The sequence below is a fragment of the Xiphophorus maculatus genome, chromosome 9 (genome assembly GCF_002775205.1).
Source record: "Xiphophorus maculatus strain JP 163 A chromosome 9, X_maculatus-5.0-male, whole genome shotgun sequence".
NCBI lineage: Eukaryota > Metazoa > Chordata > Actinopteri > Cyprinodontiformes > Poeciliidae > Xiphophorus > Xiphophorus maculatus.
In genome coordinates this window covers 6,563,393-6,579,456 of record NC_036451.1, presented here as the reverse complement: position 1 = coordinate 6,579,456, position 16,064 = coordinate 6,563,393, and the positions used below count along the sequence as shown (strand labels likewise).

At 37.1% G+C, this 16,064-nt stretch overlaps 1 protein-coding gene across 2 annotated transcripts in view; it reads left to right on the top strand.

Moving 5' to 3' along the window:
- The window catches only part of pde4c (phosphodiesterase 4C), a 113,656-nt gene that overhangs the window by 16,443 nt on the left and 81,149 nt on the right, over window positions 1-16,064 (top strand). Inside the window, exon 3 of one of the 2 annotated variants that reach the window (XM_023339462.1) lies at window positions 3,115-3,320. In XM_023339462.1, coding sequence (XP_023195230.1) covers window positions 3,115-3,320 — 206 coding nt within the window. Of the gene's footprint in view, window positions 1-3,114; window positions 3,321-7,116; window positions 7,608-16,064 lie in introns of those variants that run through there. The other variant, XM_023339464.1, reaches the window with a different exon arrangement.

The window sequence follows — 16,064 nt, the reverse complement described above, 5'->3', positions numbered from 1 at the left end:
TATAATCTGTATATTTTGGTGATTATTGTTTATTTAAGATTTTTCTGCCTCTGTGTTATCTTGATACATTTTGACTCATGAAGAGAAATCTTGTTTGCAGAAACATTATAATCCATTTTATTTATGATTTTAGTTGTTTTGTTTATTTATTTTGGATATTTAAAATACCATGTAGTTCCAGTGTGGAGTGTTTTTTTTTTTAACAGAATTAAAGTTTATTGGTTTTTCAGAGGGCAAACTTGCATAATTATGCTATAATTCATAGTCAAAAATGGTCTCAAAACAATAATATTAATGTTTATTGTAATAATTACTGCAACAATTTATCATCCAGCAAAATATGTTATTGTGACAGCAGGTCTGTCATCTGAACACTTTTCTATTTAAGATTTGTTGCTGAAAATCAAAGAAAAACACAAAAAGTCTCCATCGGCTCCATTTGCTGGAGGCCCATTTAAATAATTCCCACACTTCAACCAGAGGCCACACAAAACTACTTTGAGGGCCACAAACGGCCCCTGGGCCAGACTTTGGACTCCCTTAGTCTATGAGCAACTTTTGTAATTCTAGACACCTTGCATGTTTTTGTTTATGTCTGGAAATTTCACGAATGCATGTAACGCTGTAGGACAAAAAGATTATTCTTTTACTTGCTGCTGCGATCGAACAGTCCAGTTATTATTTGTATTCTTCTCTTTTCTCGCTCTCTGTGTCGGCTACGCTGCACACATACGCGCAGACCGGTTGCCACGGCAACTCACTGACAGCAGCTCCACTAATGTATCAGGATTCAAAACCCCCCAAAAATCACGCAAACATTTCACCAACGGTAGCGGGATCTTGTGCACGTGACGTCATGTTGCAACGTGTCTGTGCTGGATTTTGCAGCTCGTATCCAAACGTCCACCTGAATAAATCTCTACTCTGTATTTTTACTCTTTAGTAATGTGCAGCTGTGTGTGTTTCAGCCATATGTCGGCTTTCAGACCCTTTGTTCTACTCTGTAGCTTTACAAAACAGGTCATTCAATAATCTCACCTTCTTCCCACTGAGAGTGGACAGCTGTGAAAAGGTGAGAAATAAGCAGCAGATTAAAATAAATTTTTTCAATTGCTTTCGTTGTGACTTGTGCAACGCCACAAATGACTTCAATTATTACCAGATCAGGTGTAAACGACATTTCTGACAATGTTGGGCAGCATCTAATGCAAACTTCTTCTGAAGCATAAAGACGTTTAGATGAATTTTACCTTGTGTTGTTCTTATTTAAAGGTTGCAGCGGGGCTGTTTGTAAACAAAAGTAAAAAAAAAGTAAAAACAGAGGAGAGATTTTATCTGAGAAGAGGTTGTTCAATGTAGTAACAGGTGAAGTGAGAAGCTGACAGTCATGTTTTGTTTTTCATGCTTGAGAGAACCAGTCCGGTAAAAACAGATGAGATCAATATCCATCAACGCTCAGATCTTCTCTAAAACACAGATTTCACCAAAGTATCATAAAAAGCAGAAGTTCTTTGAGCTTCCATGTTTTCTTAGTTCTCTTATCTCATTTGACCTGATTAATTTAAGAGAAGCCATTTTGTTTCTTTATTGCTTACACCAAGTCGCACATTTAGAGTTGTTTTCTGAGCCAGACAAAGCTGCTGTCTGTCATCCAGTCGTCTTATCAATTTGCTCCGCATCACTGAACATCTAATGGATGAGAAAAGAGAGCAAACACACAACACACACACACACACAGCTAATTTGATGCTTAGGGAAGTAGACAAACAAACTACTTACTTAGTGTCAGATGTGAAAAGTGTTTGTGTTGTGTTTGCCATCCCCTGAGGGCGAACTGAGCAGATGTCCCTCCATCAACACATGTGAATTCATTGTTTATTCAGAGACTTATTTATTAAACTATTTATAACTGTGACAGTGATTATTTTAGCTCACATCTTGTTATGCACACATGGATCTTATCTAAGGAATTTACATAAAATATACTGCTCAAAAAAATAAAGGGAACACTTAAACAACACAATATAACTCCAAGTAAATCAAACTTCTGTGAAATCAAACTGTCCACTTAGGAAGCAACACTGATTGACAATCAATGTCACCTGCTGTTGTGCAAATGGAACTTTGTACAGAACAAAGTATTCAATGAGAATATTTCTTTCATTCAGACCTAGGATGTGTTATTTGAGTGTTCCCTTTATTTTTTTGAGCAGTGTATATGCGCAGATGAGAGGTGATGGTTTTTAAGCGTTGGTAACCGTAATAACTCATAATTTTGTCCTAATATGCACTAGAAATAGGAAATATGTTGCATAATTTTAGCTCGACTCAATTAAATTTTGCTGCAGTTCCTAAATAATCTGTGTAAGTTTAACAAAGTAAAAAATACACTTAAAATCACTTAAAATGATCAGTTCTATGATTTTATATGTCTGAGTAAAATAAACTTTGTTCTTTTATTCTATGAACTACTGACAACATGTCTCTGAAATTCATTTCAAAAATTTTGTATTGATTTGCAGAAAATAAGAAATGGTCAAAATAACAAAAAGATGCAGTGCTTCCAGACCACAGACCACAAATAATGCAAAGAAAACAAGTTTATATTCATTGAGAAACAGCAATACTAATGTTTTAACTTAGGAAGAGTTCAGAAATCAATATTTGGTGGAATAACCAGGAGGTTTTCAGTGGGGTTCAGTGCAGTGGGCTCTTCATCTTTGTTGTATTTGTAACTAAAACAACAGTCTACTTATGTTTTCTTAGACATTTTTGACCCACTGAGATTTTTAAAATAGCTGCAGACATTTACATCTATCCAGCTCTCCTTCCATCTGCTGAAAGTCTTGCGCTCTCTCGCTGCCTTGCAGCCTGGATGAACTTCACACACATCTTGACATGTCATAGATAATAATTTTGTGCTTATATTTTAAACTTTGTGTCTTCCTCATTTAGTAGCAGCTCCTGCATTAAAACATGTTGCTGTGAGCTGAGATATGGAGAGTAAAAAACTAAAAATGTTTCCATTGCATTAAACATAAAAATCCTAGCCTTTTGATGACAAAACCATTCGATTGCAAATTAACGCACTCTATTTTCTCCTTTGTGTTGCAGAATCGTCGGGAGTCTCTTCCGACCGTCCAGCAGGTGGTCCGGCGCCGTTTCTCCGGCCCGTTGTTGTTGCCTCCTCTGTGGCGGAGACATTCGTGTCAGGACCAACATCCACGAGAGACGCGGCGTCTGTCTGCCATTAATGTTATCCCACTTGACCGACTGCAGGAGATTTACAGCCAAGCCTTGGCCAGCCATGATGAGCTCCGGTCAGTGAGACATTTCAGTCTTTTTCTCTTTCCTCCTTTTTTTCTCTCCAGTTCTGAGGCTGAGAATTATTCCATTTTCTTTTTTTTCTGTTCTTTCTCATGCTTTTTCAGTGGTGTCTGTTATTTTATAGAGGTGCAGAAAAACTGGCTCAGATTTCTTTCATTTTGGGAGATCGGATGATACTTACATGTAAAGCAAAGGCCTATAAAATCCACCAGTGTCTTCTTCTGCTCTGCAGTGAGAGGTTTGACTGACAAACCGCCCCACCAGGTCGTTTCTGCAGTTAGCAATAGTCACCCCTGTTACCAGTTCAGCAACTTTCTTGCTATGTTTAGTGACATTTTAAATAAAAAGAAGTTGGTATCTGCCAAAATCAGAATTGGTAGATCAGGTTTTTAAAGATTGGTAACCAGACAAAAAATTGCAATCCGTATTATTTAATTATTATTATTTTACTGGAAAGTTTTGTTCTCTCTTGCTTTCTTGCATCCTGGATGAACCAGTTCATTACAGGAAACATTCCTCAAAATCTATTTTTTAACAACTTACTTCTTTTTGCTGTTTGTTCCCCTGCTGAAATGATTAAAAAGTGACAAAAACGTTTGAAAGGTTTGATAGGTATCTAAAAGGAAGCTGCTTTCCTAGAAAAGAGCAGTATTTGTTATTCTGTGGCATCGTTAGCCATCATGTGCTTCTGTCCAAATGAGAGGCGATGTCTGACCTGATCGGTGTTTTACAGTTTCCAATTCTTGGATTGAGATTGATTTCTAAGGCATGTTTCTCTGACCTTTCAGTGTCTCCACACCTCTGAATTATGACCTTTGTTTCTATCTGCCCTGCAGAAACTGATGCGTGTATGTTGAATTGGAGGAATAATGTGTGACATGTTTATCAGGATGTTCGGTTTGTCTGTCACAATGACGGAGTCTGGATCTCTTTTTGGTGAACTCAGCAGGACAAATATCTGCAGCTAATTAGCTCTATGTGATTTTACCATCTGCAGGTTCATCACATGCAGCCACTGAGGATATAACAGTTTTTTTTAACATCTTTATCTTTTTGAGTGACAGTACGTGTTGCAGCTTTGCTCATAGAAAGGGGATTTTTATATTTAGAGGTGATAATTAAAGCTACTGCAACAGCAGGAAGGAAACAATCACTGGAAAGTCACAGGTGTGAGTCCTTCTAAATTTTCTGTGTTGCAAAGGCATTTATATTTCTTGAACTTTTCCACATCTCATCATGTTACAACCACGAATTAACATGCATTTTAATAGGATTATATATTTATTTTTGCCTAGCTGTAGTTCATGGTGCAGTGTTTCCTTGCCTCCACACACCTAAAAAGTTTAATTTAAATAAATATATTTTCTAATTCTTTTCCAAACAGCTCAGCTCTTCCTTCATAGCCAGATTTGTGGAGAGCATGGCTAAAATCGTTCCTCCCTCCTGAGCTGTGTATTGCTGCAGCTCCTCCAGAGTAACCATGGGTTATGTCTCTGTCGGTTTTCAGCTGCTCTATACATTCAGCAATTTTATTATAAAAATGTTGAAAGTTGAAATGCCTCAGCCACTTCCTGCTGCTTTCTGCTGGTGCACCACATACAATCACACTAATCAGTCCAATTTTGCACAACTGCACTGTGGCACACTTGCTGTACATATATTTACATATACATACTGTATCTGCATTTTTTTGAATCTTTGCAAGGACTGCTCTAAGCTGCTTTTTATATTGACAGCATGTTATATTTTATTTTAATTTTAATTTTGTCTACAATTGCTACTCAGTGGTGGTTGTTGTGTGTCTTGCCTCTATGCTGCTGTAACTGCAAAATAATTTCCCTGCTGGGATGAATAAAGTAATTCTATTCTGTACATCCAACTCCATTGTACATTTATAAGTTTATCACAACATTTTTTTAAAAGTTATTATTGTGTATAAATTTAGCAAGGCAGTGCGTACCTCTGTCCTTTCTGTCTAGACATAAAACCTGCCAATTTTGAGACCTATGTGTGCTTCCAGTTTTTGAGACAATAATGATGAAGAGAGTTTCTCTGCAGCAGAGTAAAGATCGCTGTTTCACACTGAAAATCATGTTGGATAATCGGCTTGTTAGCGACTAGCACAGCTCATGTTTTCCCCTCAGGATGATGAATTTCTGCAGATTTATGACATTTTATGGCATAAGGCTGCAACAAGTCCTGCTAAAAGTATTGACTACCTGTTGCTCTTTCTCTGTCTGCCTTCTTTCTATGGAAAAGTTGAAGTTCTGTTGCTTTTTAGTACAATGTAAATAAGACAAAAGGTCATATATATATATTAATATATATATATATATATGTTTACATATTTATAACTGTATATTGTGTTTGTGTTGGTGTGGTGGTACTTTGTTGAGGTAACGGCTGCTTCAATACTTTCAAGATACTCATGAAGAATTCATTATAATAAACCAGATATTTACATACACCCAATAAAAACACACAAACACATTTTTCTTCTCAATGTCTCAAGCTAAAGCCAACAAAAATGTTCTTCTGTTAGCTTAGGTAGAATCATGAAAATGATTTGTAATTACATTTTTTAGTTTTTTTGTAGCTTTCCTAGAATTTAAAAGTTTACATACATTTGGTCAGTATCAGGAAAATCTTGATTTTAAACTGAATGTCTTGGGTCAAATTTTTTAAATCAATATATGAAGTTTATTCGTATAGCACATTTCAGCAAGAAGGCATTTCAAAGAACTTTACAACATAAAAACACAAAAATGCAAAGTTATCGAACACACAGTCAACAATTATTGAAATGTTGAGTAATGTTTCTTTAATAATGTTTCAAAAGCAACTCTAGACAGCTGGCTTTTTAGTCAGTGTTTCGGCTGTTTTGCAGTTTTCTTGAAGTTTGTTCCAGGTCAGTGGTGCATAGAAGCTGGATGCTGCTTCTCCATGTTTGGTTCTGGGAATGCAGATCCAGAACCAGAACACCTGAGATGTCTGGGAGGTTGCTATGACAACAACAATAGATATTTAATGTAGTTTGGTGCCAAGCTGTTCAGTTATTTATAAACTAACAATAGACAAAAAAATAAATAATTTTGGCAATTTTAACTAAGCTAAAACGTAAAAATTAGTTCTTGTTTTTCTTCAAACGGTGAGAAAATAAAGTTTTTGTGTCTTTTCATTCTGTGAATGTAAATATCTGGCTTCAACTGTGTGCATGTGTATATACAACTCTGAAAATAAATGATCAGTTTCTCTGATTTTACTCTTTATAGGTATATGTTTGAGTAAACTGAACATTGTTCTTTTATTCTATGAACTACTGACAACATGTCTCTGAAATTACAAGCAAAGAATTTTGTATGTATTTGCAGAAAATGAGAAATGGTCAAAATAACGAAAAAGATGCTTTCAGGTCTCAAATAATGCAAAGAAAACAAGTTTATATTCATTTAGAAACAACAAAACTAATGTTTTAACTCGGGAAGAGTTCAGAAATTAATATTTGGTGGAATAACCAGGAGGTTATTCATACAGCTACAGAGCTGTATGTTCACTTTTAGGATGAAATTACTGAAATAAATGAGCTTTCAGATCATTGAGCGGTAGCTGACGGCAGCGTTTGTTTACCTGCTCATATAAATTCAGCAAAGACAGCACGTTGTTGTGTAACATCCATGATTGGCAGGTTGACAGTCAGGACAGAGAGTGGTGGGGAAGCAGATGGAGATGGCGGGAGGAAGTTGGCAGGCGGTGCGGGGTGGAGAGGAGCGGCTGAGGTTGAGGCAGGGAACAATAAAAGGGGGAGAAGGACCGATGCGAAGAGAAGCAGAAGGAGGAGAGAAGCAGCAGGAAGCGGACAGACTGAGCGGCTCGCGGTGCTTTCAGCACTCCGGCTCGTGGACAGCAGCGCACCAGCACGCCACGCGCACAGCTCTGCCTCATTTGAAGCGCGTGTTTTATTTTCACGTTTGTTACCAGCGCTAATTTCCTCGCTTAATTAATAGTAGTTAACCAGTTGTTTTTGTTGTTGTTGTTGTTGTTGTTATTGGAAAGTCGAGAGGAAGTTTTGTCGGTAAAATGGAGTGCGCGACGCTGAGCAGAGAGGGAGCCGGGCTCGCCAAGCCGCCCAAACATCTGTGGCGGCAGCCCAGGACGCACATACGGATCAAACAGCGCTTTAACTCGGACACCGAGCGTTACCTGTGCCGCAACCGGACCCTGGAGAAACTGAGACCCGGACTAAAGAAGCCCCGCATGTCGTGGCCATCCTCACTGAGACGGTAACACTTCTTCTCCCCCCTCGAAGTCCCTGAACGGTCTCCCCAAATATTCACACCCTCAAATCAGAAACACGGTTTTTGTTTTGTTTTTCTGCTAAGCATAAGTTCCCCAGTTTATTCCTCTGACGTTTGGTATTTAATATAAAGAAGGATCTATAGCAGTTCAGTGAAACTATTTTACAATGCATATTTTTATTTTAAATTGCAAACAATTCACTCTTTCCCTCATGTTATTTCTGCACACCTGCAGAATATACAGTTTATAGCACCAGTCTCCTTCTGACCATGTTTGTTTTAATTAAGGAGTGAATTAATAATTTTATGTAACCTCAACCTCTCAGTATCTTTTTTCAGCTTACAGGATATGAACCAAGCTCACCATACTAGTACTAATATACAATTATTATTATCCCTCTAGTTATTGTTGTGAACCTGTTAGATGTAACAGTATGAAAAGTTTATATCATAATTATTTTTTGTAAAATTTAATTACGGTTTGCAATATAATTAAGATTTTATTCAAATGTTTTGCAGGAAGTATTTTATGCTGAGATCTTTGTGCTAACAGTGGAACCAAAGGTATTACTCAGTTTTAATGTTGCATAAAAATTTGTTATTAATATTATTATTACTGTAGTTTTAAGACAAACATATCGATTCATTACACAAAGACTGAGTTACTTCAGTTTTTTGACAGCTAAGACTTACAGGTATTGAAACCCAAAATTCAGCTTTGCATAAGAAATCAAATATTATATAAAACCAGTTAAAAAGGTATTTTTACTACAGAATTGCTACTCTACTGATAAAGTATGTTCATGTACCTTATGTACTGTATTTACTCGTCAATGGAGGCTGCTTTGGATGAATTACTACGGTACTATGGCGTGACTTGGAGGCGATACACCTGCGGCACTTTCTGTTCGGAAGTTGATGTTTGTGACATTCAGCTTCTCTACTATCTTGATTATTAAATAAAATTAAAATGTATTTTAATCTGAAAAGAGGACGTTGAACCTTTGAGCAACTAGTTCTTTTTCAGATTTGGTAAAAAAGTTCTGATGTTGTTTCTGAATCAGTGCCATATATTGTCCTGGATAATGTGTGTTTAGGTACAGCTACCACATGAAGGTCACGTTTTCCAAATCTCCTCCAAACTCTTGGAGCTTTGCAAGTCAAGTCAAGTGTATTTGTGTAGCAACAAGGCAGTTCAAAGTGCTTTGCACTATAACAGCATCATGCAGTCATCAGTTATTAAACAAGCAATAAATATGACATTTTATCAAATCCCATAATCAAGATAAATGATAAATATACATCAGTTGTATGGATCAGTCCTCCAGTTATTATGAATCAAATGCAGCTCTAAACATAAGGGGTTTTAGCTTTGATTTAAATGTTTCGGGTGTTTTTCAGTTTTCTGGCAGAGTATAAGAAAGGTTATATCAATGCTGTAGTTATCTCTGTTGCTTTTTGACTATTTTTTCAACCTCATTTTTTTCTTCCACTGAACTTTCCACATGTGACTTATCTTCCATGTGTAAGACCTCAGCAGCTGTCTGTTGGGCAGTTATCAAGTGTTCCTCCTCATTCTTGGCCATAACATGGTGATTAAATAATATTTCTTCTTAATGGTGTCATGTAATTTTCTTAGATGTTGAATTTTGTTCTTTTTAGTTCTTGATCTGTTTAAATTAAATTTATATTTTGATAATAATATTACTTTTAGGATGTGACTGGAAAAATGAGAAAGGTCCAGCAGTTGATTATTTAATAGTAAATGTTTTGTAGAAGCTCTGCAGCTAACATGCTAATGTGTCATTAGCTGAAGTCGGCTTGCAGTATTTTCTCTCTCTAAGACTCTGCTTAAAAACAACAGTTAAATTGAACAAATAAAACAATTAAAATAGCAAACACAAATCAGTTTGGTTTCTAAAAATGTGCAAACCATTAGTGAATCTCAGTTCTGCTCCCTGTTGGTTAATTTTCTGTTTTTTTTAGATGCACTAGTCATTTGCTTTTGAGTTTGCACGCCGGCTGTAAATGTGGATCAATAGAAATTTGCATAACTCTCATCAGCAGTGAGTTTTGCTCATTGATGGAAACAGTCTCTGGTGTTTAAAAGCCATCGATTTCACAGGGACAACTTCTCATGTTTCGCTCTCACAGTCGATTGCTCCACACTCCATTTTATCCCCAGTGGACACTGAGTTGGTCTTGAGGAGACATTGGCACTAATTATGCCCAACAGCTTGTATCCTCCAGAATATTTTATCCTCTATGCGTGTTGTGAGGAGCTTTATGAGAGATTGTGCCGTTTCTAATTTTCATGCTATCTCTGGCCTGTTGTGCAGTTTCTTTTTCAAAGCAATCGTTTGGGTTAATTAAGCTACATTGTTTAATGTGTATGTTTTCTTTAACTTAGAAAACATGCACTTACTGGATCAAATTTACCTGCCAAAACAATGCTACTTGTTTTGTTTTGGTGTAAAAAGGCCAAGAAGTGAAGCTGTGTGATGGAGTGGGAGTCTCCTGCTCTCCGGGCTTGACTTTGTGTTCAGGTCGTCACACTTTGACGAATGATGGAGGCGATGTGAGGGATTGTTTGGCTCACGGCAAACTCCTCTGTAACCCTCATCCGTCAGGCTGTGGCAAGGCGCCGACTCTCTCTTCTTACCTGTTCGCACACAAAGGCTGCCAGACGAGATAAACTGTGGAGTTTCTTCGCTCTTGTGTTATTGTTTCATGTTCTACCCCACTTCTAAAACCAAATATGCTTTGACAGAGAAGTAGGGTTGGACAATAAATCAATAACAATGTTTATCGTAACATAACGTGTGACACGTGATGTAACGTGATCAAAATCAATAAATATTTCCCACATACGTCTGAACCGGAAGTGATCCACACCACTGAACCGCCATCTTGATAGGCAAACGCAGCGCAAAGCTTAGATGACATAAACAAGTAGAATGTAAATAGGAATAAAAAGTTGAAGACTTAATAGTTGTAATGTACTTATAGGTAGGTTAGATAGGAATGGGGTGAGAGATAGTTCTAAGCTTGTGACTTGTTTATTGTTGTCATAGCAACTCCATAGCAACTGTCATGACAATTCGCTACAGGTAGACATAGATAGATTTTATTGTCATTCAATTGTTAATTTAAAAATGTACATATTGAAAGAAATTTTGTCGCAAGATAAATGTGGGTAACCACGGTAACCAGTGAGCATTTAATGGCTGGCTCGCCTCTTTCTGCAGTCAAGTTTGCGCGCTCGTCTGCTGTGTTTACAAACAAATAATTCCTCTATATATAATACATCTGACAGAATATTCAGCATATAGAATATTCACCGGACTCTGATCTGACATTCTAGGAGATGTAGGCAGAGGAAAGACTTTAGCTGCTCAAACTCTCAAGGCCAGCAAAGCAACTGCTGGTGGAATCAACTAACTCGCTTTTTGGTTACCTAGCAACTCACTCACTCTCTGGTTACCTAGCAACAACCTTTTAAGTAACTGTTGCAGCAGCAGTTTATGCCTCATAACTACTTAAAAAAAAATAAACAACGATGTGGAGTGAAAGCTGTGGATAAAACAGGAAATGTCATGCCATCAGTTTGGCAGTATTTTAGATATTTAAATATGAAAACTAATGAATATTTAGCAATATTGACTGATATGAAACGGTTATATTATGACAAGTTTTTCTGGTCATGACGCCTTATGGATAAGTAGGACAAAGAGAATGAGTAAAAGGAAAAAAATAACATATTGAGTTTTATTTTTTAGGATTTTTTTGGTTTCTAGTGACCTTTATTTCACAGAAGACATAAGGCAAAGGTCAACAGGCTGGGGCTCGAACCCGTGACGCACCATCTACCCCTGCCCCACCGCCATGCCCACAACAGATTGAGCTCATCAGATTTCTCTGAAATGGCACGAAACTCCATTACTTCCTGTGTAGAAACAGTTTTTCTGTCTATTTTCAATTTAACACAATTGCTGAGTCATGCAGCTCAGCTCTAATACTGGGATTATGTGACAAATTTGGACAGTGTTTGCAAAGAGGAAGAAAAGGAAATGCTGTGAAGCCAACAAAACATGTTCGTGACTGGTTGCAGCAGAATGGAAGTCGCTGTCAGTTCCCCTGATGCCACTCGCTATCAGAAAGCAATGCCGTGACTTGTCCCAACTCACAAGCGTCCCTGGACTCTGATAAAATATAACAGGAACACTGAGGAGCTGAAATAAAACCCACTTTCTGCAAACAACCAGCCATTAAAGTGGGCTGATTGTATTTGGTTTGTTTATTGAACTCCTGGAGATTAATTAGAATTGATTTAACACTTAACAAACTAGCATGTCTTAGATTAACACTTAAATCATTCTTGTGTGATTTACACTTACTTTAAAACAGGCAGTATTTTCTCACATTTGCCCTAATTAATGATTGTTTCTCTGATGTCATAGAGCTTCAGTGGAAAACTTATATGCAGATGTGTTTTGTGTGATTCATGATTTCAGTGAAAGGTGCAGCAGGGAAAGTCACTTGTTTTTCTGCCCAGCTGCATTTTCAGGCTTATTCTATAAGATATTAAGTCGCTTCCAATGCTGTGTTCATTTAATCTCGGTCATCATCCATATTTCATGACTATAGGTCGGGTCCAAAATGTAGACAGATCGGTAAATCTCCTTTTTCTCCACATAAGACAGAGGAAGCAGCTGCATTGTTGCAGATGAGACCCCAGCCTGTTTATTCAAACTTTCAGAGGAGTTTTTCTGCAGACTTTAAGTGTATATCGGTGGATAAATGTGAATGGGTGAATGTGGGTTCAGTTCAAATATTTTGTGTGGTGAGTAGGACTGGAAAAGCACTATAGACCCTTTGCAATTACGTCACTATGTTTTCCAAAGTTGCTTTTGCCAGTTTCTACTTGTTCAAGTCGAGCTAATTTGTCTGTGAACGTAACACACCTGGTCGGGTCTCATAGACGACGGTATTTACAGAAGCTCCAAACATTTAGCTTACAAACCGACCCGAACCTCCTCCCTCCTGACGTGTTGATCTAATTACCAACTTTGCCTGAATTCATACCACATGATTAATGTCGCTATGTCATAAACAGCATTTTCCTTTACACCAGAGCAGAATCAAAAACATACGAAAGACGAGATACTAACCAGTTTTATTTCATACATGCTAGGCTACACGGCATTATTGTCTCCATGGTTACTACTAATGGTTAGACCTTCACCATAATGCAATGTGATATCTTTCTAATCATACTTACTTATTAAGTATATGAACGTTAATCTTCTTGCCTTGTAAAAAGTGTTCGCTGCTAATCCGCGGTTACACCGAGGGCTGACAGTCATTATGATTGGCCGCTGCTGTCCATCCTTTGCCCGCTGCCGCAACTTTCCACGTTAAAAGTTGCACAATAAAATGACAAGATTGGTTTTTATCCTTGTCTGTTTGTGCAGCTGACCGCACCGCACCCTATGACCATTTGTAAAGTGAAGTCAACTAAATAAAAGCGATATTACTCTACCAGATCTCTTGTTTTTTGACAGGTTTTACTGAAGCGCATCTGTTGATTGACGTCTGTTATGACGACGCTGGTAGACGTCATTCAAAACAGTCTAAAAACAACAATATTATCATTTATTGCAATAACTTCTGGGACAATTTATCATGACAGGCCTACATCTGTTTACACATCTCAAATTAAGCGTTTCAATAGGTATGAACACTTTTGTAAGGCAAAACGTCAAGAACTATGATTCACCTCTGAAATACAATAATCTTTATCTTTTGAAGGAGCTGCTGCTTCATTCATTGCTCTGACTTGGTGATTTACTCTGGCCTTGGTTTGTTAGTCATTCATGAAGTTGCATACGCAGGTTGCTTTGGGGTTTACGCAAACGTCTGATATGTGTCACCTGTTGGCTTAAAAAACAGAACAGGAAAGGAAAGTAGATCAGTTATAACTTTAAAAAAAAAGAAATTAATATTCAGTTTAAAGAAGGAAGAGGCAGTGAGAAAATAATAGTGAGAAGATAAAAATATTCAGTTTGTTTGGATTTCTAACATTGCTTGTCTTCTCCGCAAATGTATGAATTTTTGTCACAATAATTTTTTCTGGACAATAAATAGTAATTATTATGATAAATGTTAATATTTCATGTAATGTATTGATAATGGCACAATAAAACAAGTTCACTGTCCTATTAGTAAAGAATATTTAACTCTACAACTGGAAGATATTTTAAATACACAAAACATGACAACAAAAAACAACAAATTAAACCATTTACAATCAAAACCATCAATAACATTGATTATAAAGTCTCTGTAAACAAACTTTTGTTTCAAAAATGTTGATAATCAGAAAGGCTATTATGATTTATTGAAATAAGGAATGAATACATGTGGATTAGTAGATAAGGTTGATAATGTTTGTGTGAATGAATGAAAGCAGCAGGAATATAAACGTAAAATCTGCATCATGTTTGCTCAGCTGCCCACTAAAAGTTTTCCCTCAGTCTCTCTCTGCTTCAAGCACATGTCATTTCTCGCTGCCCAGAGTCCTCTGAGTGTGAATGCTCTGCGCTCACTACTGAATGATGATGGTAGGAAACGCAAACGGGCTAAGATGTGCAGTAGGTAGGAGGAAGAGCAGTGAGTCAGCCAGCTTCATAGCCACCGACGACAACACCGCTGGCATCGCTTTATCCTCGGCCAAATGCGTTTTTTCTGTTTCTCACAATCCTTGTTTATGTATCGTTCCAGATGAATCAAATCATTTATAAAACTAGATTATTTGCAGCACACGTGTGTGGGTTGGCAATTTATGTAGGGTCCAAAAAGCCTGAAAGAAGATTTTTCCTCTCCTTAGCTTTGGACATAAGCTTACAGCTTTTAAATTTAAAGCACTGGAAAAAATGAAGAGTCCACTGCACCGAACCCCATTGAAAACCTCCTGGTTATTCCACCAAATATTGATTTCTGAACTCTTCCTGAGTTAAAACATTAGTGTTGTTGTTTCTAAATGAATATGAACTTGTTTTCTTTGCATTATTTGAGGAAAATGCACTGCAACGTTTTCCTTATTTTGACCATTTCTTATTTTCTGCAAATAAATACTAAATGTTCTGCTTGTAATTTCAGAGACATGTTGCCAGTAGTTCAAAGAATAAAAGAACAAAGTTCAGTTTACTCAAACACATACCTATAAAAAGTAAAATAAGAGAGACTGATCATTTTAAGTGGCCTCTTAATGTTTTCCAGAGCTGTATATGTGAGTGTAAGAGTCTCTAGTTTAGAAACATGTTTATTTTGGTGCATCAATACATGTGAGAGTGTGATTTTAAAGAAGTTATTGCCTGTCAATTTGCAACAGGTTATAGTGATGTTTGTGGTTAAAGTATCAATTTGTGGAGTTAGTAAAGCACAGAGGAATCACCATTATGTGAAAACCTGTTGTTAAAAAATCCAATTTGCCTCAGACTCTATAAAACCCAATTATCTTGCAAATTGTGACAGTCGTGATCCAGCCATAGTGTGAGATATGTTTGTTTGTTTGGAGAAAACCTCTGCTTTCTAAAGCAGGTGAGTCTGACAGGGTTCCTGCGAAAAGCTTTGGAGAATCCACATATAAACACTCATTAAAATTTTGAAAAGGGCCATTAAGATGCTGCAAGGTGAAGCAGAATTTAATCTGAGGCCCGTCTTCCTGTTTGCAACAACCGCACCACTTACATCACTTCTAGTTTATTTGGCTAAACTTTAAAGACATCATAGATAATTGGGTATTATTTGCTGATTTAAAAAATGAAATAAAATCCAGCACAGACACAAAGAAAACATTAAATAGATGACAGTCAGATGACACTGTTACCAACTTAGCAACTTTTAAAAAGTATTTACCACACAATAAAAGAAGAAAAAAACTCTGTATCAGCAAGTCCAGCTTTTTAAATATCAGCAATGGGCCATAAAACAGCAATCGGTTCACCTCTCCTTTCTTTTGATGACAGCAGTAATTGTTATAATCAATGTAATGGCTGTTAATACAAACAAGAGCATCTTCGAAATCATCCAGTTTGAGTCAATTTGGCTTTGGCAATCTGTGGAGGGTTGCAAAACTTTGACTGTGCATCACTACATTAACAGCTAGTTTGAGAGAAAAGCGACAACGTAGGAGCAGAAATGGTTCAAGACGGGATCTGGTGTTATTTAGATAGACTAATAAAAATAATGACTTTAACTCTGAACATCTACAGTTTCTTCTCAGAGGGGCGGACAGTCGCGTTGCCGGGATGAGTTGCCCCTCCGGGATAATTGCAGGGAAAACCTGCACACATATAATTGCACAGGATAAAAATTCAGTGTTATAAATTCAATTGGCGATGCACCAATCCGATATTAATATCTGTATCCGCCCCGATA